This window comes from Aethalodelphis obliquidens, unplaced genomic scaffold (assembly GCF_003676395.1).
Source record: "Aethalodelphis obliquidens isolate GAN/ISIS:26980383/991018 unplaced genomic scaffold, ASM367639v1 scaffold18, whole genome shotgun sequence".
NCBI lineage: Eukaryota > Metazoa > Chordata > Mammalia > Artiodactyla > Delphinidae > Aethalodelphis > Aethalodelphis obliquidens.
In genome coordinates, this window is record NW_020837962.1 from 11,726,208 (window position 1) to 11,750,583 (window position 24,376).

The 24,376-nt window shown below is 61.1% G+C and overlaps 1 protein-coding gene across 1 annotated transcript; it reads left to right on the forward strand.

Moving 5' to 3' along the window:
• The first annotated feature begins 5,525 nt into the window (after positions 1-5,525).
• On the forward strand, positions 5,526-24,091 carry CASKIN1 (CASK interacting protein 1). The gene is made up of 20 exons (XM_027117796.1): positions 5,526-6,095; positions 12,322-12,373; positions 12,481-12,578; positions 12,784-12,929; positions 13,020-13,115; positions 13,232-13,362; positions 13,824-13,932; positions 14,014-14,122; positions 14,213-14,307; positions 14,473-14,590; positions 15,600-15,701; positions 15,806-15,894; positions 15,971-16,055; positions 16,141-16,232; positions 17,028-17,138; positions 17,219-17,320; positions 18,740-18,878; positions 18,957-21,002; positions 21,678-22,083; positions 22,444-24,091. Exons 1-20 carry the CDS (start codon positions 6,002-6,004, stop codon positions 22,538-22,540), a joined length of 4,317 nt encoding a protein of 1,438 aa, XP_026973597.1. The 5' UTR covers positions 5,526-6,001; the 3' UTR covers positions 22,541-24,091.
• Positions 24,092-24,376: the final 285 nt, after the last annotated feature.

A 24,376-nucleotide genomic window follows, 5' to 3' on the forward strand; every position in this document is an offset into this window, starting at 1 on the left:
CCCACTCGGGCACCTCACCCTTCTGAGACCCATTTTCCAGGCCGAGTTGCACCATCGACTCCCTCCCATCCATCCCCTGATTCCCACGCGGGGCTAGGATTCCTAGGTAAATTACAGGACATCCAGTTGCATTTGAATTCAGATAAACAACATGTTTTGTTTTGCTAAGTATAAGTATATCCCAAATGTTTCATGGGATATACTTATACTAAAAAGTTCTTCGTCGCCTAGGTGAAATTCAAGTGTAGCTAGTTGTCCTGTGGTTTTATTTGCTAGATCAGGCAACCCTACTCTGGTCCCTTTCAGGACTGTCCAGCCAGGGGCTGACCCTCGGGTCCCCTCACTAATCCCAGTGACCCCTCAAAAACTGGGGTCCCTCTTGCTGCTTTTTCCATCCAGCCTTCCCACACTCTACACACGTGGCCTCATTCTCGAAAGAGTCCTTGAGACAGGCTCTCCCATGGTTTCTTCCCACCATGCTTAAAAATGCAGCTCCACCCCCCCTTCCTTCCTCAGGCCCCTTGATCAAGGCCATGTCCCCTGCCTATCCACCCAGGCCCTGGGTCCCGGGAACCTTCTTTCCTGTACCTTCCCCACCTCCCCTCTTTCCTTCCCCTCAGCATTTCAACACCATAAAACAACTCAAAACTCTTTCCAGCCTGCTCTCTTTCAAAGATCTGTTCTCACTTCTCACTCACTGCTTGACCCTGTCATGTCTTTTACTCCCAGCTCTCCAGTGAAAATTTCACGAGGTCCCTGGCCATCTCACATTGCCAGACCCAGTGGATACTTTTCCTTCTGCATCTCGCCACATCTGTCTGCACAGTGGCTGACAGCACTGCTCCTAGAAAACTCCCGTGACCGCCACCCAGCTTCTTGCCCTGCACTCAGTCTCTTACTCTGCCTTCCCCTAAAGGCTGGTGGCCTCCAGAGTTCCTGTCTCCACACTATCCCTGGGGGCTCTTGCCCACTCTTCAGGGCTTTCAGTACCATCCCTGGTCCGGGGCCTTTCCACCCTGTCTCCAGCTCACATCCGGCTCCCTGTTTGACATTTTCCATTGAAGGCCCCATGGACACCACTTTCCACGGCCAAGACAGTTCATGATCGACCTGCCCCCAAAGGCTTCCCCTTCTGTGTGCAGTGCCCACCCATGTATGACAGTGAGGCAAGATGGGCCACCACTCCCTCTCCTGGAACAGCCTCACCACACCCACTCCTGCCCCCTCCAGGCTGTCCTTCGCATTACAGAGTGGTCTTCTAAAAACCTAAGTCTGACCCCTGTTAGAAGCCTACAGGGGTCCCCCGTTACCCTCCAGACTCCTGGGCCCAGCCCCTGCCAACCCTGCGGCTTCTCCTTCTCTCCACTACACAAGCCATGAGTGAACAACAGTCTCAGAATTCAGTACACCCTCTCTTTGAATGCTTGCCCACACCTAGGATGCTTCACCTCTACCTCTTCAACTGCTGAACTGTTTTTTTCAGGACTTTTCATAGCATTTTGAGAGCTTATTCTGTGTGGGGGGCTATACTGGGTGTTTTGTTTTAATTGAGGTGAAATTCACATTACATGAAAGTAACCATTTTTAACTGAACAATTCAGTGGCACTTAGTACCTTCACAGTTGTGCAAACACCACTTCTATCTAGTTTCAGAACATTTCCATCATCCCCAAAGAACCCCATCTCCCCCACCGCCAGTTAAGCACTCACTCGCCATCCCCCCACCCCACCTCCCCTCAGCCCCTGGCAACCAGTAATCTGCTTTCTGTCTCTATGGATTTACCTCTTCTGGACATTTCATATAAATGAAATCCTACAACAGACCTTTTGTGTCTGGCTTTTTTCACTGGGCATAACATTTTCAAGGTTCATCCAGGTTGTAGCCTGTGTCAGTACTTCATTCCTTTTTATGGCTGAATAATATTCCATTGTGTGGATGGACCCCATTTTATTTATCCATTCATCTGTTCATTGATGGAAACTTGAGTTGTTTCCACTTCTTAGCTATTACAAATGAAATTTTCTGTACAAGTATCTCTTTGAGTACACGTTTTAATTTTTCTTGGGTATATACTAGGAGTGGAATTGCTGCATCGTGTGGTAATTCCATGTTTAACTTTTCGAGGAACCGCCAAACTATGCTGAGCGTTTTACCCACATTCTGCATTGGGTTCTCACAATAACCCTGCCAAGGAGGAACCACCCCCTATTTTGGAGGCGAGAAAACTGAGGCTCAGAGAAGTAGAGTCATGTATCCAAGGGCACGTGGCTAGAACATGGCAGAACCCATCCTGCTGGGCTCATCCCTCCCCTGATCTCCCCCCTTCTGGCTGAGGTGAATACTTCCCAGGCAACCTCCGCACCTCATACATCCTCTTCATCTTCCTCTCTACGTAGAGGAGCTCCCCAGGGCAGCTCCACCAGGCTCAGAGGCAGCTCTGGGGAGTGGCAGATGGATATGTGGGCTTGGAAGCCTGGGAGAGGAAGAGCCCTGTGAACCCTAGCACCTGAAGGATGTCCGGAGCAGGATAAACCCTGAGAGCCTGAGAGCGGGAGAGAGAGGTGAGAGCAAAGGAGGTCTGGAAGACTCAGCCAGATGTCTGTGGGGTATCTGTGGCCCAGGGGGGCAAGTCCTGAGCTGTCTGCCTTTTTGTGGGGACTCTGGGTGGAGGGCTGCACATGTCCCATGCCTATGGGTAACTGAGAGACCAGGCCAGGCTCCATGCCCAGCCTGAGCAGCCCCAGCATCTCTGCTGGGCAGGAAGGGGAGATAGGACCCATGGTTGTTGATCCCTTCTTATGTACCAAGCATCAGCTGAGCACTTTACAGAGGTGGCATCTTTGAGAAGATGGAAACCTTGGCAGCTATCATGCTTCATGCTCCCAGCAGCCCGTGAGGAGGGTACATTCGTCATCCCCAGTTTATACTTAAGGGGCTGGGCGTCAGGGCTCTGGGGGGCTGGGAGGGGTACCAGGGAGTCCCTGAGCGGGCGCACAGCTGGTGGACAGGAGCAGGGGTTGTGCTGCTGCCAGGGGAAGGGGGAGGTTGCCGTGCAGCTGGGAAGGGGGCCAGCCCAGGCTGCAGTGAAGCAGCAGCCAGCTCTACTCCAGGCTGAGCCTCAGCAATTCTGCTGGCTCAGCGGCCCCTCCTCCTGGGATCGTCCTCGGAGGTCTGACTTCCTGGAGGGCTGCCCAAGTCCCACACCTCTGCATCCTCATACCCCCAGCCAGAGTAGATGGCCTGCTGTGCTGCCCCCGTCCCCAGGCTGGGGGGACCCCAGGAAGATTCACATCTCTGTTTCCAGATGGACCCTCCCATCAGCCTTGGACTGCAGGCAGAGCTGCTGACCCATTTTCCAGATGAGGCAGCTGAGCTTAGGGAGCTTGTCCCAGGTTCACTGGGCTGGTGGGTAGCGGATCTAGAATTCCTGACTCCTCCTAGGGCGTTAGCCTCACTTACCAGGATGAATCTAGTAGACTCTGTACAGCTTTCTTCCCAGGTCTGTCCTCCAGAAGGTGGACCACACAGCAAGTTGCCCAAGCCTAGGTCTGAGGAGTGACTAAGGGCTACCTGTTTGTTGGGTAGAGTTGGAGCTGGAGCTGGAAGTGGGCAGAGAACGGAGGTGAGGCAGCTGGAGGCAGGGGCCAATTCATTTCCCAGAGCTATGCGATAATTCGCAACTAGAACTTGGCCTTTCAGTTCATGATGAAGGTGTATTTGTCAAGGTAGGATGACAGAATATATTTTATTTAATACATTATTAGCATGATTTATAACATTTGAATACTTAGACATTTGGTGTGTGGGCCTCTGTTTGTACTCTTGCCCCAGCCCTGAAAATGTTAGGCTCAGGCCAGAGTGGTTTGCCTTAGCTAGCCAAAACATGAAAATAATGGTAAGGATAATAACTATCTTTTTTTTTTCTTTTGTAGTGTTTCCTGTGTGCTAGGCACACTGCTTGGCTCTGCAGACACGAAGATGAATAAAATGCAACTGCTACCCAGATGGCCCAGGTAGGAAGGCCCAAGAATATCACAATATCCACAGAAGCTATTTGCTGAGAACTTACTAAGTTCTGTGAGGTGCTTTATGAATAGCATCACAGTTAATCCTCAAATAATCTACTGAGAGGTATCATTCCCCCATTTTATGGAGGGGGAACTGAGACTCAGAAAGACAAAGTGACTGGAAAAACAAACCTGGTAAGAGGCAGATCTGGGACAAATGAAGAGGCCGATGTGGGTTCAAATCTCAGACTCATGACCTGGAGACTCTGGGACCTCAGGTGAGTCACTTGGCTTTTCTGAGCCTCACTTTCTTCATTTGTAAAAAGGGCACAGTAAGTCCAAGCTCATCTATGAAGTGACCAGCATGGTGCCTGACCCAGCAGGTGCCCAGGAATTGGTCACCATAAAGGGTGGGGGGAAGGGCCCTTGTGTTTAGGGACCCCTGTGGGAGCCCAGCACAGTGGGAGGCATAGGCTTGCTCCCTAAATTTCACGGAAGAGTCCACGGAGGGGACTGACCAGCTGTCCAGATCAGGGACTCCCAGTGCCTGCTGCTTGCCCTCCTCCACACTCTGGCCACCTTCTTCCTGGACCAGCTTGATGGCCTGGGCCATAGGGAGATGGGGGGGGTGTCCAGCCATCATATGTGTGAACCTTCCCAAGGTTCTAACAACTTTGCCTGGTTGGGGTGATGATATGCCCCTCCCTGCAAATGAGGAAACTGAACCTGGGCCAGGACACAGACCCCAACCAGTCTGTCTCTAGAATGCTGCAGCCATGACAAGGTGAAGACCGGAGGCTAAGACCCAGGAGGTCAGAAGGGAGAGACCTCTGGATGTGTGGGGGGTGGGTGGGGGGAGGGTGAGTGTCAAGCAGAACAGTTCCCTGTGGGGCTGCCAGAATCTGTGCCTGGAGGCTGGGGGTAAGCAGGCTTCTGTGGGGTTCATACTGCTGCTGGGCAGGGCTGTAACCCCATTGGTGCTGCGAATGGGGGGACTGAAACCCCCTGGGTGGTAGACCTGAAGAGTTACACCCCAGTTGGTGCTGGGGATGGGGGAGCCGAGCCCCTCTTAGTGGTAAGTGTGAGGGGCTGAACCCCAGTTGGTGCTGGGCAGGTGCACTGAGGTTGGGGTTCGACTGAGGAGGGGGCGGTGGGGGGTCGCCTAGCATTGTTTGTGGAGAGAGCCAGAGGTTGCAGGGCATGAAGGTGCAGTTGCGGGAGGGGGAGGGCGGGTTCCCTGACACCGAATTCATTATTGGGAGATTCCTCTTCACAGTCCTTCGACACCTCCCACGGGAACCACGGGCCAGAAATGTCTGACAGCCCCCGGCGGGCCGGCTTCTGTGCCGCCGATGCCCGGGTATCTCCATGCCCAGGTCCCCGCCCGCCCACTGCCTGAGTCCCTCCCCCCGTGGGTCCCGCAGCCTCTGGAAGCCTCTCTCAGGCTCTGCCTGGCGCCGCCGCCGACTCGGGGCTCAGTGTCCGGCCCCCCGGCGGCTGCTGTCCCTAGCCCCTGGCGGTCGCCGGGGCCGCGGGGGGTCCGCAGAGGCCGGGCCTGATCCGCGCGGCCCGCACGTGGGGAGGGGGCGTCTCGGGAGGACGGGTCCTAATGTAGGGGCGGAGCCAAGGAGTCGGGCGCGCGGCCGGCGCGGGCGCACCGAGGTCAGCGGCCGCGGAAGGGGGACCCAGGCGTCCGGGAGGTGGCGCCAGGTGCCGCGCCCCCACCCAGCTCCCGCCGCCGCCGGCCCCCGCCCCGCTCCCGCCGCCGCCGGCCCCCGCCCCCGGGCCGCCCCCCGCCCGTGACGCGCTCCCCGCCCCCTCCGCGCCGGGAGACCGAGACCGAACCGGAGCCCGAGGACAGCGAGGGGCGCGGGCGGCGGAGGAGGCTGCGGGGGAGGGAGGAGGATGCGGCGGGTGCCGTGGGGCCGCCGCCGCCTCTGAGCCGCGCCGAGCGCACGGAGCTCAGCCGCGTCGCTGCGGCCCCGGTCGCGCCATGGGGAAGGAGCAGGAACTGGTGCAGGCGGTGAAGGCGGAGGACGTGGGGACCGCGCAGAGGCTGCTGCAGAGGCCGCGGCCCGGAAAGGCCAGTGAGTGCGGGGGGTACGGGGGGCGCGGAGAGCGGGCGCGAGCCGCGGCGCGCCCCGGGGCCGTCTCCAGCGCCGAGCCCCCCACCCCGCCCGGTGCAGGGCGGGGAGGGGGATGCTGTCGGGTCCCTGGGGGCGGGGCGGGGCCAGCAGTGCCCAGACCCTCCGTCTGCGCCCCCCGCTGCCAGCACTGAAGGAGGGGCTGTATCGAGTGCCAGGCCGTCACCTGAGCCCCCCGGCGGGCACCTGGCGGCACCCACCTTCCAGGCCGCAGGCATTCGCATCCCTCTCTCCTGCCTCCGTTCCCCTCCCTTCCCGGGCTGCGGGCTGACAGCTGGAGGTCTCTTCTGGGCCTTTAAAGGGCGAGGCGGATTCCCCCCCACGCCATGGAGAGAGGGAGGGGCCTCTTGCGGTAAGGGGAGACCACAGGGCTGACAGTCTCTGTCAGACCCCCTCCCCGCCCCATGTTTAATAACGTGCTTAGCAGGAAGGGGGGGGTGGCAGGACCATGCTGGGGGTGTGGCTGCCCAGGCATGGCCGGCTGGGGGCCATTTACTGAAGGGGGAGCAGAGGCCCAAGGTCGCCCAGCCCAGGGCAGGCTGAGTTCGAGGTAGGTGCAGACCCTGGTCCTCTCTGGCTTCCCTGCTGGAAAATGAGACTGGGGGGGGAGGGGGTCTCCCACTGGCCATCCTGGGCTTGTTCTGTGGGGGTCCCAGGGGATGGTTGGAAGCTTGGTGCCCTGATCCCAGCACTCATCCCAGCTCAGCCTGGAGCCTCCCCCGGGGACTCTGGAGATGGATGGATGGGCGTGTGGACCAGCCGCGTGTGTGACTGCGCATGTATGGCCGTGTCAGTGTGTCAGGGCACCTGTGCGGGCGCGGGCAGGGCTCTGCTGGGTAGCAGGTGGGGTCTGGGTGCCCCGACTCCCCATGCCACCCCCTGGGACTGTATGTAAGCCAGGGAGGTACCCTCCCATCTCTCCAGGGGAGATGCTGAGAACTGAGACAGCCTCTGGGGCAGGTGGGGGTAGGTCCTTGAGCCCCAGGAGGACCCCTCCCACTGCAGCCCCTGCCTGGCTGCTACTACCTGCTCTGTGCAATTAGAGAGCTACACATCTGTGCCTCGCAAGAACACATACACAGGTGGGCCCTGCCTTCCACACCGGAGGCCCAGGGATAGTCTGCCAGTTAGGGCTGGCCTCAGGGCCTCAGTGTTCAGAAAGGGAGGGCTTTCAGGCAGAGGCAACCTTAGCTGAGCCTCAAAAGCAGGCTCAGGGATTGAGAGGTGGAAGGCAAGGCAAAGTCTTCCACCTAGTGGCCATCGACCTTGGGCACAGGCATCTCCAGTCTCTGGGCTTCAGTCTCCTCATCTGTAGGATGGGGACGTTTGTGGTCCCTGCTTCGTAGCATTGTTGTAAGGACAGCGAGTACACGCATGAAGCTCAGGCACTTAGTAAGTGCTCCGGAAGTGCTAACTGTGGCCATTCCCTAGACGGCCCAGGGCGGTGCGCCAAGGAAGTGGGGGGCATCAGATTTGGGGACTCCTCCCCCCTTCTACTCTGGCCATCTGGGGGAGGTGTGGGGACCTTTACCTCTACCTGTGTCTCCGCCTAGATCTCTGCATTTGACCCTGCATGGCCTGGTCTCCGGGTAGGAGAGACACCTGCCCTGGCACCCGAATCTGGGCTCTCTGACTCACAGGGGCGGGCATAATAAATCAGATGGAGAAATCCCTCCATGAATTAGCTCGGTTGTCATGGCAACACTGGCCTGCTTTGGAGTAAGATGTATTTTGATTCAGCAAAGTACAGCTGGAGTTTGGGCCATGGGGTAGGGGCATCCAGCGGTGCTCCCTGGGGCCCCCAACTCCAGAGGTGTTGCCACGATTCTTGTTTCCACAGTCTCCTCCCTGTGCTGACACCTTCCCTTCACCCCACACCCCAGTGACACCCCAGGCTCTGTCAGCACCCCTATCCTGCCTGAAGGGAGCCTCCACTTACAGGCACAGGCACCGTCACCCTTAGCAATCATCCTTGAAGTGAAGAAGAGACTGCCAGGGAGAGAAAATACTGGGGTGGAGGTTGGTCTTCTGGGGTGTGGGCAGATACCCTGCCCTTCCTTCGGGCCCAACCTCCCCTTTCTTCCATTTCACTGAAGACTACGGCCAGCACTCCTGTGCTCACTCACCTTGGCCCACTAAGAGTTCCCTTCCAGCGTCTGGCTCAGAGCTGCCTGCCCTGGGGGATTTGAGAGGGTGCCTTTCTATGCTGGAGGCCACAGGGCTCAGCCAATCTGAGGTGGGAGCAGAGGAGGCCAAGACCACGTCCCTGTAGGAGACAGATGTGGCTCTGTGGAGGTGGCTTGTGGGTGGCTTCCGTGGTTGGAGGAGCATCTTGGCAGAGGGGTGGAGGGAGGCCACAAGGGTAGAGCAGAAAAGGGTCTGGGGTGGGCTCCCCTCAGGGCCTCTGCAGCTGGAGTTTGGAGGTGACTTCAAAGGTAGGGGTAGGGCTTCCCTGGTGGCGCTGTGGTTGAGAGTCCGCCTGCCGATGCAGGGGACGCGGGTTCGTGCCCCGGTCCGGGAAGATCCCACATGCCGCGGAGCGGCTGGGCCCGTGAGCCGTGGCTGCTGAGCCTGCACGTCCGGAGCCTGTGCTCCGCAACAGGAGAGGCCACAACAGTGAGAGGCCCGAGTACCGCAAAAAAAAAAAAAAAAAAAAAAGGTAGGGGTAGTATCAGGAGAGCAGTTAGAGGGCTGGGGTGATAGGAGACTGGAGAGCCCAAGTCATGGGGGCGGTCAGGGGCAAGGCATATGCACTATGACTGATGGCAATCTGTAGGACTTAGTGCCCTTGTGGAAAAGGGAAAGGGGCTCCTGGGGCCTTCAGCTTATCCCCACTTTCCCTCCTCTCTCCCATCTACCCAGGCCCCTGAAGCCGTGCTCTGCTCCAGCTTCATTCAGGGCACCTGTCTCCATGAGGTGCAGCCCCCCAGCCCCAGGCAGGCTGAAGTTCTGGGACCTTCCCGGGTGTCCAGTGTCCCCATGGGAATTGGGGGTGCTTCAAGACCTCAAGCCCCCCTTCATCCAATTCCAGTACTTTTCCTCTTTGAGGAGACCAGTGGCCGGAAGGGGGGCGGGGAAGATGACCTTAGCAAGATGCTCCTTCCTCCTGTGGGGAGTGATCCCCTTCTGGATGGAGACACCCTCTCCCCACTGGTGTCTGTGTCACTTCCTGGGCCTCAATCTCCAGCCCCTCTGAGATTTCAGCACCTGCAGCTGTGACTGGGCAAGCAGGTGGGCCTGGCCTCGGGCGCCACTCAGAGCACCTGGCTCCGTAGCTGCCTGGGCACCCTGGCTGCGGGAGGGAGGAGAGCGAGCTGGCCTGGGAAGTCTTGTGGGGAGAAGCTGAGAACTGGCTACATGGGAACTAAGAAGGGTGGGGGGCAGCAGACATTAGAGTTGGGGGGCAGAGCCTTTTGGTGGGGGAATGTGCTGAGGGTGGGCTTGAGCAAGGCAGGGGTGCTTGGGGACAGCGATGCCTGGGCTCCCTTCAGCTTTACGACAAGGGACCGTGGCAGGCCCGGCCGCATGATCCACAGAGCCCAGCGCAAAATGAAAATGGTGGGGGGGTGACTTGTCCAAAAAAATAATAGGACTTCCCTGGTGGTCCAGTGGTTAAGACTCCATGCTTCCACTGCAGCGGGCACGGGTTCAATCCCTGGTCAGGGAAGTTCCGCATGCCACAAGATGGGGCCAAAAAAAAACCCCAAAAACAAACAAAATAACAATCTCGCGACAGCAGAGCATCCAGCCAGGTGTGGGGCTCTTCTGAGTGGTTGCACAGGTGACACACTTGAAGCCGGCTCTGGCAGGTGGACAAAGTGTGTGGGATGAGGGTACAGTTCAGTCACCAGTTACTGAGCACTGTGTGTGCACCTGGTACTGTTTTAGCCAGCAAGGATACAGCAGTGAGCAAAATAGATAAAAACCATTGTCCTCTTGGAGCCTGTAATTTAGTGATGGAGATGGACAATAAACAAGATAAATGGTGGTATGAGGGCTAAAGAGAAAAATACAACAGACATGAGATGGGAAGGGGATTACCATTTTCTTTATTCTTTATTCTTTATTTTTTGGCCACACCGCACAGCTTGCAGGATCTTAGTTCCCCAACCAGGGACTGAACCTGGGCCATGGCAGTGAACGTGCCGAGTCCTAACCACTGGACCACCAGGAAACTCCCAGGGGATTACCATTTTAGATGGGGGAGGAGGCTTTGACAAGCAGGTCTTGGATAGAGACCTGAAGGACATGAAGAGGGAATAATGGGGATAATTGAGAGAAGAATGGCTCACACACACACACACACACACACACAGCATGTGCAAAGGCCCTGTGGCAGGGGAGACAGGTGTGTTGGAGTGCCATCAAGGAGGCTCAGGTGGCTGGAACAGGGGTGAGGAGGAAGTCGAAGTGAAAGGAGGGCTGCATCATACAGGGCTATTGTCCGGCTTTGACCTCCAACCCCATTGAGACAGGAGCAATGGGACCGGACCCATGTTCTAACGGGGTCCCCCTGACCTCAGTGGGTATGGAGGATGGACTGGAGGGGGCAGGGTGGAAATGGGGATGCCAGGGGGAGGTGATGGCAGTGGTCCTTCGAGGGATGCTGGCCTGGCCCAGGGTGGTGATGATGGTACTGGTGAGAAAGGGTAGGATTCCAGGTGTGCTTTGAAAGTGTCTTGAAAGTAGAGCCAACAGGATTGACCGATGGAGAAGTTATAAGGGCTCAAGAAAGGACCCAGGGCTGCCTACAAGGTTTTTCCCTGGACCACCACGCGGAAGGAGGGGTGGCACTGCTGCCAACTTAGACAGCCGGTAGCATCAGCCAAGTGTCTGAGGCGGGGGGAGGGGCAGGGGAGTGGAGATGCCTCTTGTCCTGGAGCCTCAGCTCTTCGGCTCTTCACCGGAGAAGCCCCTTGCTGGGGAGGGTGGGGTGGGATTCCTATAGGGCTAGTATTAGGAACTGCCACGTGCTGAGCTGACTCTGTGTCAGACCCTTCATGTGTTGTCTGGAGGCGCCCTTAAGCCTGTGAGGCTGGCCCTGTTAGACCCTTCGAGCTCACAGCCAAGGCCTCAGGGCTAGTAAGGGGCAGAGGGAGGATTTGAATTCAGGCCCGTCTGACTTTGTGGGCCATTGGGGGACCCACACCCTATATCCAAAAGCTGAGAACTGAGGCCGGAGCAGCTGGGGCTGCTGTTGGTCACAGAGCAGGCCCTGCAGCAGCCCCTCTGTGACTCGACTCCCTCAGCCCCCTGCCCCCATCCCTGTCCTGAGCCTGGACAAAGGGGCTTCTGTCCTGCCAGCCCCTCCCTCACAGAGTGACTGACCCACAAATGGTTTATGTAATCGTGGCCCAGACAGGCAGGGGATTGGCCCGAGTCCGGCTGGACCTGAGCCCACGGGGAGGGCATCGGTGGGCTCCCCTCCTCTGGCAGGCGGCTGGTGGAGGCCAGGACTGGGGACGCCCCGGGAGGAGACTGGGACCCCCAAGGGAGGGCTGGAGCCCCTCGGGCTTCAGGCGGGCTGACCCTGTGGCCTGCGCATGCCCCCATAGATGAGGGGGCCATTGTAATGTGGTTGCTTGGAGGCACTGGCCCACTTGCCTGCCTCCCCATCCTGCCCTGCCAAATGGGGCTCATCTACACAGGCCAGGCCCGGGGCTGGGAGTTGGGGGAGGCTGAACCCTGGAAATGCAGATCTTCCCCAGAGATACCCCCATTTCCGGGTGTTCCAGCCTTCCTGGGCCACCCCCGGCCCCATCTGGGTCCTTCTGAGAGACAGATTGGGCCGGCTCTCTCCCTCCCACCATTGGCAGGTGCTCAGCCAGCGTCTCAAGGGAGGGGGGTTCATGTGCACATGTGTGCGCCTGTGTGGGTGTACAGCCCTGGCTTCTGTTCCCAGACAGGGACAGGGCCTATGAACCTCCCAACGTCTTAGTTCAGTGGGAAACCAAGGGCCAAAAGCTGGTACCTGATGCTGAGTGCTGGAAACAGGGTTGAATGAATGAACGTTTCTAGACTAAAGACCTAGATAGCTTTGGCTCTGAGCCTGCCAGGGAACTAGCCAGCCGCTCTCTGCCTGCTCTCTGTCTAGAGGGGGCTGGGACCCAGGTAGGCCTCAGTAGGGGCTGGACGGAGCCTCCCTCACCATGTCTCCTTCCCACCCCAGAGCTCCTGGGCTCCACCAAGAAGATCAATGTCAATTTCCAAGACCCAGATGGGTGAGTTCTCAGCCCGGGGAGATGTCAGTCTGGTATGGGGGTCAAGGACTCCTGGGGAAGGCAGGTTGCCCGGCTCCTTGCCCATACATGTCTGTCACCTGTCCCAGCTTTTCTGCCCTGCACCACGCAGCCCTGAATGGCAACACGGAATTGATCACCTTGCTGCTGGAGGCCCAGGCTGCTGTGGACATCAAGGACAACAAAGGCAAGGCCTGTCAGGGACCTCAGAGCCAGAGGCAGGGGGTCAAGGTCAAAATTGGGGTCCCTGGAGGCCAGGATGGCCCCTCAACTGAGGTCTCAGCCCCGGGTCTTGGTCTGGGTTGAGGCAGGTTCTCATGGGATCAGCGTCCTAGAAGTCAGGGTTGGGTTCAGGGTCAGGGGCTAGCTCCCAACCGCCCCCTTGCCCCCAGGCATGCGGCCGCTACACTATGCGGCCTGGCAGGGCCGGAAGGAGCCCATGAAGCTGGTGCTGAAGGCAGGCTCAGCGGTGAATGTCCCGTCTGATGAGGGCCACATCCCCCTGCACTTGGCGGCCCAGCATGGTCACTACGACGTGGTAAGGACCACCTCAAGGGTGACAGGGTGCCTGGGGCAGAATGAGCCCGACGGATGCATTGGGCCTGACCACACCCTGTGGTCCCTGCAGTCTGAGATGCTGCTCCAGCACCAGTCCAACCCGTGCATGGTGGACAACTCGGGGAAGACGCCCCTGGACCTTGCCTGTGAGTTCGGCCGCGTTGGGGTAAGTCTCCCCAGGGAGCTGAGTGGGACTCCAACAACTCCTGGGGTGGGAATGGGAGACAAACTGCAGCTCCCCACCCCATTCCTGGGCCCCCCTACTCTGACCCCTCCTTCCAGGTGGTCCAGCTGCTCCTGAGCAGCAACATGTGTGCGGCCTTGCTAGAGCCCCGGCCAGGGGACACCACCAACCCCAATGGCACCAGCCCCCTGCACCTGGCAGCCAAGAACGGCCACATCGACATCATCAGGTATGGCCGTGGGGAGGGGGCGGGGTAAGGGGCACCCAGCCTTGGGGTTCCTGCTCCTGGCTTGGCAATAAGACAGGAGCAGCCAGGGAGCCATGGGGATGTGGTGAGGTCTCTGGATACGAAGGATGCCTCAAGCCGCCCACATAAAGGATGTACTGGAGGGGGGTGGGGAGTGGTCTTCTATAGCCCCACAGCCTGTGCCACTTGCTGGGTGACCTTGAGGAGACTCTTAACTTCTCTGAGCCTCAGTTTCCTCATCCTTAAAGTGGGCATCGCAGCACTGCCTACACTAGGATGAGACGAGATAGGAGTGTGAAGGGTTAACACAGGGAGGGGTTGTCGGGGATGTGGGACAGGGTTAGCTCATCCTCAGCCCCCAGGAACTGGAGCCCGGCTTGGGGGTGCTGGGGCAGAGGGCTCTCTGTGCAGGGCCCTGCCTGCTCCTCCTACCTCCCTGTCAGACTCCTCCTCCAAGCTGGCATTGACATTAACCGCCAGACCAAGTCCGGCACGGCCCTGCACGAGGCCGCACTCTGTGGGAAGACGGAAGTGGTTCGGCTGCTGCTCGATGTGAGTTAGGGGCCAGAGGGAGCTGGGGTCAAGTGGGGGTGTAGGGGGCTCCTGAGAGTCCTCACTCTCTGGCACATACAGAACGGGATCAATGCCCACGTGAGGAACACCTACAGCCAGACAGCCCTGGACATCGTGCACCAATTCACCACCTCCCAGGCCAGCAAGGAGATCAAGCAGCTGCTGCGAGGTGGGCCCGGGCGGGGCAGGGGGGCAGGGCTGGGGCCTGGGCCAGGCCGGCTCACAGGACTGGGGGGTCTGCCACCTCCTGTGTCCCCAGAGGCCTCGGCAGCCCTGCAGGTCCGGGCAACCAAGGATTATTGCAACAATTACGACCTGACCAGCCTCAACGTGAAAGCCGGGGACATTATCACAGTAAGGATGGCCTGGGGCTGCTGGAACAGGGATGAATGGGACCTGGGATGCTCCCCGCAACACCTGGCAGCAACTGGGGGGTATGAGCAGGAGGCCAAGGCCACCTACCCACTTGACATGGAGGGGTGTCTCCCTGAGCATGCTCCTCCCACCGTATCTGACCAGGTCCTCGAGCAGCATCCAGACGGCCGGTGGAAGGGCTGTATCCATGACAACAGGACAGGCAATGACCGTGTGGGCTACTTCCCTTCCTCCCTGGGCGAGGCCATCATCAAGCGAGCAGGCAAGTCCCTCCTGGGGATGGGCTCGCGGGCCAGAAGGAAGCAGGTGCACGGCGTTTTGGGTGGTAGGGCAAGGATTGTCAGCTCTAGTCATTGCTAGGTGTGGGGTCCAGAGTGTGTCTTGCCAGCTGTCTCCTCATCAGCGTCCCCAGACCCACTCCTTCATGTATTCAACAGACATTGCATGCCAGGCACTAGGAGTAGATGGACGTCATTCTTGCTCCCAAGGAGCTTGCCCTCGGGGAGGGAGGGGAGAAGGGAACAGTAAAATAAATGTGGAAGGAAACGTACCAACCAGTGACACAGAGATTGCAGATGGAGACCCACTTTAGACAAGTGTGGACAGAGAAGACCCTGAGAAGTGGGAGGGGCTGGCCACAGGCAGGGCATTCCAGGCAGCAGGAACCACACGTGCAAAGGCACTGAAGCAGGACAGAGTGTGACTGTGTAAGGGTCCAAAGGAGCCCAGTGTGGCTGACTTGGTGACAGAGAGGGAGGGGGTGCAGGATGAGGCCATAGGGCCATGGAATGGCTTCAGATGGGGGACTGGTGTGATTGGTTTACCCCACAGAGAGGATATGGAGATTGACAGGCCGGGTGAGAGGGCAGAGGGGAGCCAGTTAGGAGGTGTGGCCAATCCACCCAAGGTCATCGAGTTCCCTGGGGTGAGGAGCCTGGACCCAGGCTCCTGGGGGCCTCCTCCCTCCCCCTGCTCCCCAGGCACAGAGGGGTTTGCACTCTCCTGCAATTCCCTACTCCCACCTACAGGACCACAGGATAGCCTGGCCTGCGCCCCTCTCTACTATGCTCTCCTGCTCTCAAATGTCCAAGGTTGGGAAGGGCCTTCTGAGGGTCGCTCAGCTCTTCGAACACAGGGCAGGAGGAGGCTGTACTGACCCCCCAGGCACGTGTGTGTCCAGCCTCTGCTCTGCGCAGACTTGGGGGCCAGGCCAGGGGATGCCCCAGGCCTGGGCCAGTCCAGGATTCAGGGAGACTGTGCTTGGCCAGCAGGTTCCCGAGCAGGCGCCGAACCAAGCCCACCCCAGGGATGCAGCTCAGCAGGGCCCTCTGCACCTCCCGAGGAGATCTGGGTGCTGAGGAAGCCATTTGCAGGTAGGTGGGGGCCTCTGGAGGGTGGTGGTGGTGGCACTTCTGCAAGGCAGCACCTGGGCTATGCAGGGCTGGCACTAGCTGATGCTGCTCCCTCCTGCTGGCAGGCGGGGACCGCAGTGGCAGCTTGAGCAGTGTGGCCAGTGGCCGGAGCAGCGGGGGCCACACCCTGCACGCAGGCTCTGAAGGGGTCAAGGTAGGTGGGTTGGTGGCAGGACCAGGATGGCCTGTGTCTAGAGCAGCACTGGCCAGCCAGCCTGTCTGGGTTGCAGCTCCTGGCCACGGTGCTCTCCCAGAAGTCTGTCTCCGACTCCAGCCCCGGGGACAGCCCTGTCAAGCCTCCGGAGGGCTCTTCAGGTAAGAGCAAGGACACAGCACTGCTGGCCTGGCCGGGAGGTAGCCCCCAGGCAGCCATTGCCCCACCATACCCTCTCGTCCCCAGGTGCCACCCGGTCCCAGACTCCAGTGACCCATGCCGGGCAGGTCTATGGGGAGCAGCCATCCAAAAAGCTGGAGACAGCATCGGAGGGCAAGGTACAAGGCCTGGGCCGGCTGCAGGTGGGGGGCACCCAGGGCAGCCTGCCTGGCTTGGCCGCAGCATGGCCAGGGCCCTTGACAGGCCGGGCCCGTCCTTCTGTTGGTCTGTCAGTCTGTGTGTGTAGCTGTTGTCTCTTGTACACGCTGTGCGTGTAAGCTAGTGTGTCTAGGAAGTGTGACACAGGTGTGAGGTGAGTGGGGGTGTGTTTGTGTGGCTGGTGTGATTGTGATGCGGGCACATGTGCACATGTGTGTGTGTGTGGAATGGCATGGATGTGAGTCAAGCCAAGGCGTGTATGTGGGTGAGACAGGTCCTGTGTGCATGCACCTGCGTGCTAGGGCGGGCGTGAGCTGCTGGCTGAGTCCTCCTGCATTCCTCTGGGTAGAGCCCACCGTCTGGTGTGTAGAGGGGAAGCACTAAATTGCCCTGCCTGAGGCCCCATTCCCAGAGCCCCTCACACGGGGCCACACTGCAGGGTGTCTCTGGTCCAGGAATGGGGGGGATGGTCAGGGAGGCCTGTGATGTGGACAGCAGCTGGACCCTCCTGGTGGAGATCACAGAAGGAGGCCGAGGTGCTGGACAGTTCTCAAGACAGCGGCACCCAGGACCACAGAGCGAGGAGGAGCACCCGGGCCAGGCTGACGGGGCCTGGCTGCAGACGGCCCAGCGGACAGCAGCTTGCACTGCGTGGTCTTCAGCTGAGCAGAGAAGGAGGCGCCGCGGTGGCTGGGGTGCATGCCTGGCGGGGGAGCAGGCGGGCAAGCCTGCAGCGGGTGCCTTGTGTCTTCCAGGGCGCCGAGGCTGTCAGCCAGTGGCTTGCCACGTTCCAGCTGCAGCTCTACGCCCCCAACTTCATCAGCGCCGGCTATGACCTGCCCACCATCAGCCGCATGACCCCTGAGGTGAGCTGCCCGAAGGCTATCTACCAGCTGACCCAGAGATGGGCCCCCAGCCTCTGCTAATGGGCCTCTCCTCCACCTAGGACCTCACGGCCATCGGGGTCACCAAGCCAGGCCACCGGAAGAAGATCACTGCAGAGATCAGCGGCCTGAGCATCCCCGACTGGCTGCCTGAGCACAAACCCGTAAGGCCCCCTGCACCCCAGTGGCCAGTCCCAGGTTGGGCAGACAGACAGACAGACAGCCTGCCTCCCTGGCTACAGCCCACCCCTGCCCTCCGGGGAGTCCAGAGAGAGGAGAGCAGAGGATGACCTCTGTTTGTCCGTCAGGGTCACTGGGGCCTGCCTCCCTGGGGCAGGGGCAGGGGCAGTGGTGACCACCTCTGAGGGCTGTCAGGGCAAGGGGAGCCTGAAGCCTGGAGAGTCCCCATCTCCACTGTGTGTTCCACACTCAGGCAGCCACACAGGGCCACCGGAGCCACCCGGCACACCACAGCACTGCCCATCACACACCCACCCAGACACTGCAGGGGGCCATGGGGATGGGACGTGCTTGCACACACCCAGGCACATGTATGGGGAAGACGCTTGTGTGTGCTTCGGGTACCCAGCACGCGTATGCTAAATACATTCAAGGCACCCACTGGTGACTGCACACACTGGCTGACAGCCACACCAGCCGCGGCCCGTGCTGTCACGAACAGGCAGTCTGTGGTGGGACAGGCTCTGGGCTGGGAGAAGATGGGCCCAGGGCCTGTCACATCCATGCTGCCTCTCTGGGCCTTGCGCTGTGCTTTGGGCTCCCACCCGTCTGTGAGGGAGATGCCATGGCCACCGAGAGCCCCAGGGCTGTGGGTTGGTGACAGGTGGGTTTGTGCTCATCCACTCTGCCTCACCCCACTCAGTCAGCGGCTCAGGGGTCCTCCCAGCCAGCACATCCGGGTCCCAGGGGCTTCACTTTGCTTGTGCACCCAAGGAGGTGACCGAGTGTCCTGTGTTGGTGCATGAGTGACATCCAGCTGGGAGTGTGGACGGGTGAATGCCATTCAGGGAGCCAGCCACCGGTGGTTCTGGGTGAAGACCATCACAGATATTTGCCAGGCGTGTGACGAGGCTGTGTGACGTGTGCCTGATGCTGGTGGGGAAGTGGTGAGAGGGCGTGAGCGTGACTCAGAGGGGTGTCAGTGCCCGTGGATGGCTGGGATGCAGGGTGTGTGTATACACGTATCTGGTCGGTGGTGCTGTGTATCTGTGTCCATGACGTGTGTGGTGTGTCCACGTGGATGCTGTCCCCATGGCTGCCTGGGCAGGTGAGGAAGTGCATTCTTCCGCCAGAAGTGTATTCTTCCCCCTCCCCCAAAGGGTATCCTGAGGAGAGAGTCACCCCTCTGTGTGTGTTTGCATATGTTCTCAAGTGTGTGTGAGCTGGCCTTGGGCTCCTGTCAAGGCTGCACTGTCTCCAAAGCTGACGCCTCGGGCCTGTCTGTTTGTCCTTCCGTCTCTCTGTGCCAGGCTGGCCCGGTGCCCTCTCCTCTGACAGCTCTGAGTAATAGGCAGGGTGTGGGCAGCCAGCTCGGGCTGCCCTCTGTGTCCCCTGCTCCGTAGGCTAACCTGGCCATGTGGCTGTCCATGATTGGCCTGGCTCAGTACTACAAGGTGCTGGTGGACAACGGCTATGAGAACATCGACTTCATCACCGACATCACCTGGGAAGACCTGCAGGAGATCGGCATCACCAAGCTGGGTGAGGCCCCACCCCGCCCCCACTGCCTCCTGGTCCCCGCCACCCTCCCTGGCCTGACCTGCCCCCCGCCCGACTCAGGACACCAGAAGAAGTTGATGCTGGCAGTGAGGAAACTGGCAGAGCTGCAGAAGGCAGAGTACGCCAAGTATGAGGGGGGACCCCTGCGCCGGAAGGTACCACAGTCACTTGAAGTGATGGCCATCGAGGCGCCACCCCCACCCGAGCCTGCCCCGGCTGACTGCCAGTCTCCTAAGATGACCACCTTCCAGGACAGTGAGCTCAGCGGTGAGCTGCAGGCTGCCCTGACGGGCCCGGCTGAAGGGGCTGCCGCTGCCGCTGCCCCTACTGAGAAGCCCTCCAACCACCTGCCACCCACCCCAAGGGCCTCCATGCGGCAGGAGCCCAGCCTGGGTGGGCGGGCACGGCACATGAGCAGTTCTCAGGAGCTGCTGGGCGACGGGCCCCCAGGGCCTGGCAGCCCCATGTCACGAAGCCAGGAGTACCTGCTGGAGGAGGGGCCGGCCCCGGGTACCCCCCCCAAGGAGGCCCGGCCCAGCCGCCACGGCCACAGCGTCAAGCGGGCCAGTGTGCCCCCAGTGCCTGGCAAGCCGCGGCAGGTCCTTCCACCAGGTACCAGCCACTTCACGCCCCCCCAGACTCCCACAAAAGCCCGGCCAGGCTCCCCGCAAGCCCTGGGGGGGCCTCATGGTCCAGCCCCAGCCACAGCCAAGGTGAAGCCCACCCCACAGCTGCTGCCACCGATGGAGCGACCCATGTCACCCCGCTCGCTGCCTCAGTCACCCACACACCGTGGCTTTGCCTACGTGCTGCCCCAACCCGTGGAGAGCGAGACAGGGCCGGCTGCTCCGGGGCCTGTGCCTGCGGCCGTGCCCGCGCCTGTGCCCACGCTGTGCCTGCCCCCTGAGGCCGACATGGAGTCAGGGCGGCCCAAGAAGCGTGCCCACAGCCTGAATCGCTATGCGGCGTCTGACAGCGAGCCGGAGCGGGACGAGCTGCTGGTGCCGGCCACGGTGGGGCCCTACGCCACAGTCCAGCGGCGCGTGGGCCGCAGCCACTCGGTGCGGGCACCTGCTGGCGCTGACAAGAACGTCAACCGCAGCCAGTCGTTCGCTGTGCGGCCGCGAAAGAAGGGCCCCCCCCCACCCCCACCCAAGCGCTCCAGCTCATCCATGGCCAGTGCCAACCTGGCTGATGAGTCAGTGCCAGATGCGGAGACTGAGGTGGCTGGGGCTGAGGACGGCCGGCTGGGGGTCCGGGCACAGCGCCGGCGGGCTAGTGACCTGGCTGGCAGTGTGGACACAGGAAGCGCTGGCAGCGTGAAGAGCATTGCAGCCATGCTCGAGCTGTCATCCATTGGGGGTGGGGGCCGGGCAGCCCGCAGGCCCCCTGAGGGCCACCCCATGCTTCGCCCCGCCAGCCCAGAGCCAGGCCGGGTGGCAACGGTGTTGGCCTCGGTGAAGCACAAGGAGGCCATTGGGCCTGACGGCGAGGTGGTGAACCGGCGCCGCACACTGAGTGGGCCTGTCACAGGACTTCTGGCCACTGCTCGCCGGGGTCCGGGAGAGCCAGGGGGGCCTGCAGATCACGGCCACGTTGTGGAAGATGGCGCTACCCGGCAGCGGCCTCGAGGTCCAGCCAAGGGTGAGGCGGGTGTGGAGGGCCCACCACTGGCCAGGGTGGAGGCCAGTGCCACGCTGAAGAGGCGCATCCGAGCCAAGCAGAGCCAGCAGGAGAATGTCAAGTTCATCCTCACTGAGTCCGACACGGTCAAGCGCCGGCCCAAGGCCAAGGAGAGGGAGGCAGGTCCCGAGCCTCCCCTACCACCACTGTCCGTGTACCAGAATGGAACAGGCACTGTGCGCCGCCGTCCGGCCTCTGAGCAGGCTGGGCCCCCAGAGCTGCCCCCGCCACCGCCACCCGCTGAGCCCCCGCCCTCTGACCTGTTGCACCTGCCCCCGCTGCCCCCGCCAGACAGTGATGCCCGGAAGCCGGCCAAGCCACCTGTCTCTCCCAAGCCCATTCTGGCTCAGCCCGTGCCCAAGATCCAGGGCTCACCCACACCTGCCTCCAAGAAGGTGCCACTGCCAGGTCCTGGCAGCCCAGGTAGGTTGCAGGGAACCAGCTGGGGAAGGGCCCTCCTCCAGCTCCCCATGCCATGGTCTGAGGGGTTTTCCACTTCTTGGATTTGATGAAGGCCAGGTGGAGTGGGGTGGGAAAGTATCCTCAGACCCTCTCGCTCATCCACCTACTGGACCACTTCACCAACGAGAGCTGAGACAAGGGTGGATGATCCTTACATTCCTCAGCGAAGGAGACACAGAAACCCATGAATAGCAGCACCTGTGGAAGGAGGACAGGCCCACGATGCTGGAAGGCTAAGGGAGGATTCTGACCTGGCTGTAAAATGACCCAAGCACAGGAGGGAGGGGAGAGACTTCCAGGCAGAAGGATCAGAGGTGCAAAGGCCCTGTGGCATTCAAGCAACGGAAGGGCCGGTGTCTGCAACAGGCCACACCTGGAGGGGAATGGAGGTCGGGGGCGGACCGGGCGGGGTTTGGAAGCAGTGACCCAAGCAGGCCTGCACAGGGAAGCGCGCTCCCTGGCAGCCTCAGGGAGGCCGGGGGCGGAGGGCTGGAGCTGGAGCCCGGCGGCAGTGCAAAGGGCGTTATCTCTAATTCCGGGTTCGAGGCAGGGCGCTTGGGCAGGGCTTATGCCGGGATGGGCAGCGCGCGCGCCGCGCGACCTCCCACCCCGGTGCGACTCTCTTCTTCCCCGCAGAGGTGAAGCGTGCCCACGGCACGCCGCCGCCCGTGTCTCCCAAGCCGCCACCACCGCCCACGGCGCCCAAGCCGGCCAAGGCAGCGGCGGGGCTGCAGTCGGGCAGCGCCAGCCCGTCGCCCTCGCCGGCACGCCAGCCGCCTGCTGCCCTCACCAAGCCCGCCAGCACGCCACCCTCGCTGAGTGCCAGCCCGGCCAGGCCCCCGTCCCCCGGTGTGCCCGCGCTGCACGTGCCCGCCAAGCCGCCGCGCGCTGCTGCAGCGGTAGCCGGGCCCCCCGCCGCGCCCGACGGCGCCTCGCCGGGGGACAGCGCCAGGCAGAAGCTTGAGGAGACAAGCGCGTGCCTGGCGGCGGCGCTGCAAGCCGTAGAAGAGAAGATCCGGCAGGAGGACGCGCAAGGCTCGCGGTAGGTGCAGGACCCGGTCCGGCGTGGGCGTAGGTGGGGGGCTGTGCGCTCCCGCGGCGGGTGCACACCTGGAGGCTGCCCGGCGAGAGCGGGGCCGAGTTGCGCCGGGCCCGAGTTGCGCCGGGCACGGCCTGGCGTGGGCGCGGCTCTACGAGCTGCCCCAGTCCCCGACAGAGGCTACTGTGAGTGGGCAGGGGGCGGAGCGGGGCAGATGTGGGGAGTACGTGGACTGATCCGGCCCCGCCCCTGAATGCGGGGGCGTGGCCTCCGCGAGGGGCGGGACTTCGCGCTGAATGGGCGGGACATGGGGGCTGGAAGTTCTGCGCTGACCCAGCCAGTTCACGCTGCGCCCGCCCCCAGCCCCTCGGCCGCCGAGAAGAGCACCGGCAGCATCCTGGACGACATTGGCAGCATGTTTGACGACCTGGCCGACCAGCTGGACGCCATGCTGGAGTGACGCGGCCGCCCAAGTTCGGCCCACCCGCGCCGCCTGGGCTCCGGCCCGCACACTGACCTTTACCTCAGGATGGGTACCTCTGGGGGCGGCGCGAGCGGGCAGGGCGGTGGACCAAGGGGGAGGGGTGCAGGGGGCAGCCCGCTAGGCGGCCGCGGGCACGAGGCGGGGGTGGGCCGTTCTGTCCAGACCCCGCACAAGCACAACTCCTGCCCCTGGGCCCAGCTTGGAGGACTGCCTGGTTGGAGGACCCAAGGGCTCTGGGCAGATGCTGCTGCCTTGTGGGTGCCCTTCCTTATCTGCTGCTCCCTGTGCAATAACTGCTGGGCCACCTGCCCACCCACCACCAGGCTCTGCCCGCTGTGGGTGGAGGAGGGGAAACTCCTGAACCGCCTGCCCTGAGTCCAGGTTGGGTCCACCCTGGGAGGCAGCGGGAGGGGGGCAGCTGCTGTAGCCCCCTCCCCAATCTGTGGCAGAGCACAGGCCTATGCCCAGCACAGAACTGCCCATTGGGGACCTCTGCCAGCCACTCCAGCGCAGCACAAGGGGCTGGGGTTGGGCCCCCTGCCCCACTGCACCCCCCTCCCTAAATATAAGCTATTGAAGAGTATTAATTTATTGGGAATAAGCTGAGGCAGATTTCCCCAGAGAAACAAAAAGGTATAACTTTAACAAATATATATTTAAAGAAAGAAGAAATATTATTGATTCTATAGAAAACCATTTACCAACTGCAAGGACGCTGGAGTCCAGCTCAAGACAAAAGCTGTTAGAGGCCCCGGCCACCTGTCTGTGTATCCTTCCCTCCCTCTGTCCAGGAGTGGCCAGACCCCCGGGCCCAGTAGCACAAACAGGAGGCTGGGGTCTGGGGGAGGGGTCTGTGCTCCGCCAGGGCCTTCCCTCTGCTCTCTCTCCTAACTTCTCTGCATCTGAAGAACTTGAAGGATGTGCCTTGCTCGCCGCTGGGCTGTGTCATCCACGCCGTGGAGACAGTGGGGAGGGCTCTGCCTCTCCCATGGGTGCTGGTGTTAGGGTGCATCTGGGCTTCAGGGGAGCTGTGTGCACAGCGTGGTGAACGTGGGCGCGTCAGTTGGGTGACAGCAGTGGGTGCAGGGCATGCATGCCAGGCTGCGTGTGGTGCGTGTGAGGGTGTGCCCAACCCTCCCTCCTTGGGGCCCTGAGCTGGCCCCACGCAGCCAGCCCACCCCCGCTCCAGTTCCTACAGACGCTCTGCTCATGGTCTGAGGCCGTGTTGTGTGGTCGTTCTCGCCTTCTTCCTCCGTCTCCCCACTCCAAAAACTACTGACTGGCCTCCTCTATCGTGTCTGCTGATCCACGTGTTGGGCACAACTTTGACATTTCTTAACAAAAAAGAGAATTAAAAAGCGCCGAAAACCAGCGATTGTGATTCGGGTGGGCTGAGGGGGTCTGCCAAGGTGGTGCCTGGGTGTGTGGGGCCCCTTCCAGTGGTCATGTGCTGGCATGTCCCCGGGTGGGTGGGCCTGGCCAGCTACCTGGCCTCTCCTCAGTGGGTGGCCCAGGCCAGGGCCAGCAGGTGGGGAGGGGGGGTCCGGGCAGGGAGCTACTGTCAGCTGTCAATAAACAGCAGAATATGGAGCTGCCTGGCTCACTTTTTTGGGGTATGTACATTGGGGCAAGTGGGGGGCTAGCCTGTTCCCGACAGGGAGGAGAAGTCACCAAGAGTGTACATCCTGGGGATATCAACAGGAGCCTCCTGTGGTCCCTGCCCAGCTTCCCACCCCAGCTTCTCTCACACTGGCTGCTGGTGCCTGTGCTCCCCAGTGTCCTCAGGTGGCCTCTTCCTCCCCCTGAGGACCA

Excerpts from the sequence above, each read along its gene's own strand:
- CASKIN1 (XM_027117796.1), top strand. The coding sequence starts at position 6,002 with ATGGGGAAGGAGCAGGAACTGGTGCAGGCGGTGAAGGCGGAGGACGTG. Across the intron at positions 6,096-12,321 it reads GCCGCGGCCCGGAAAGGCCA|AGCTCCTGGGCTCCACCAAG; the intron begins GTGAGTGCGGGG and ends TTCCCACCCCAG. Across the intron at positions 21,003-21,677 it reads GCCAGGTCCTGGCAGCCCAG|AGGTGAAGCGTGCCCACGGC; the intron begins GTAGGTTGCAGG and ends TCTTCCCCGCAG.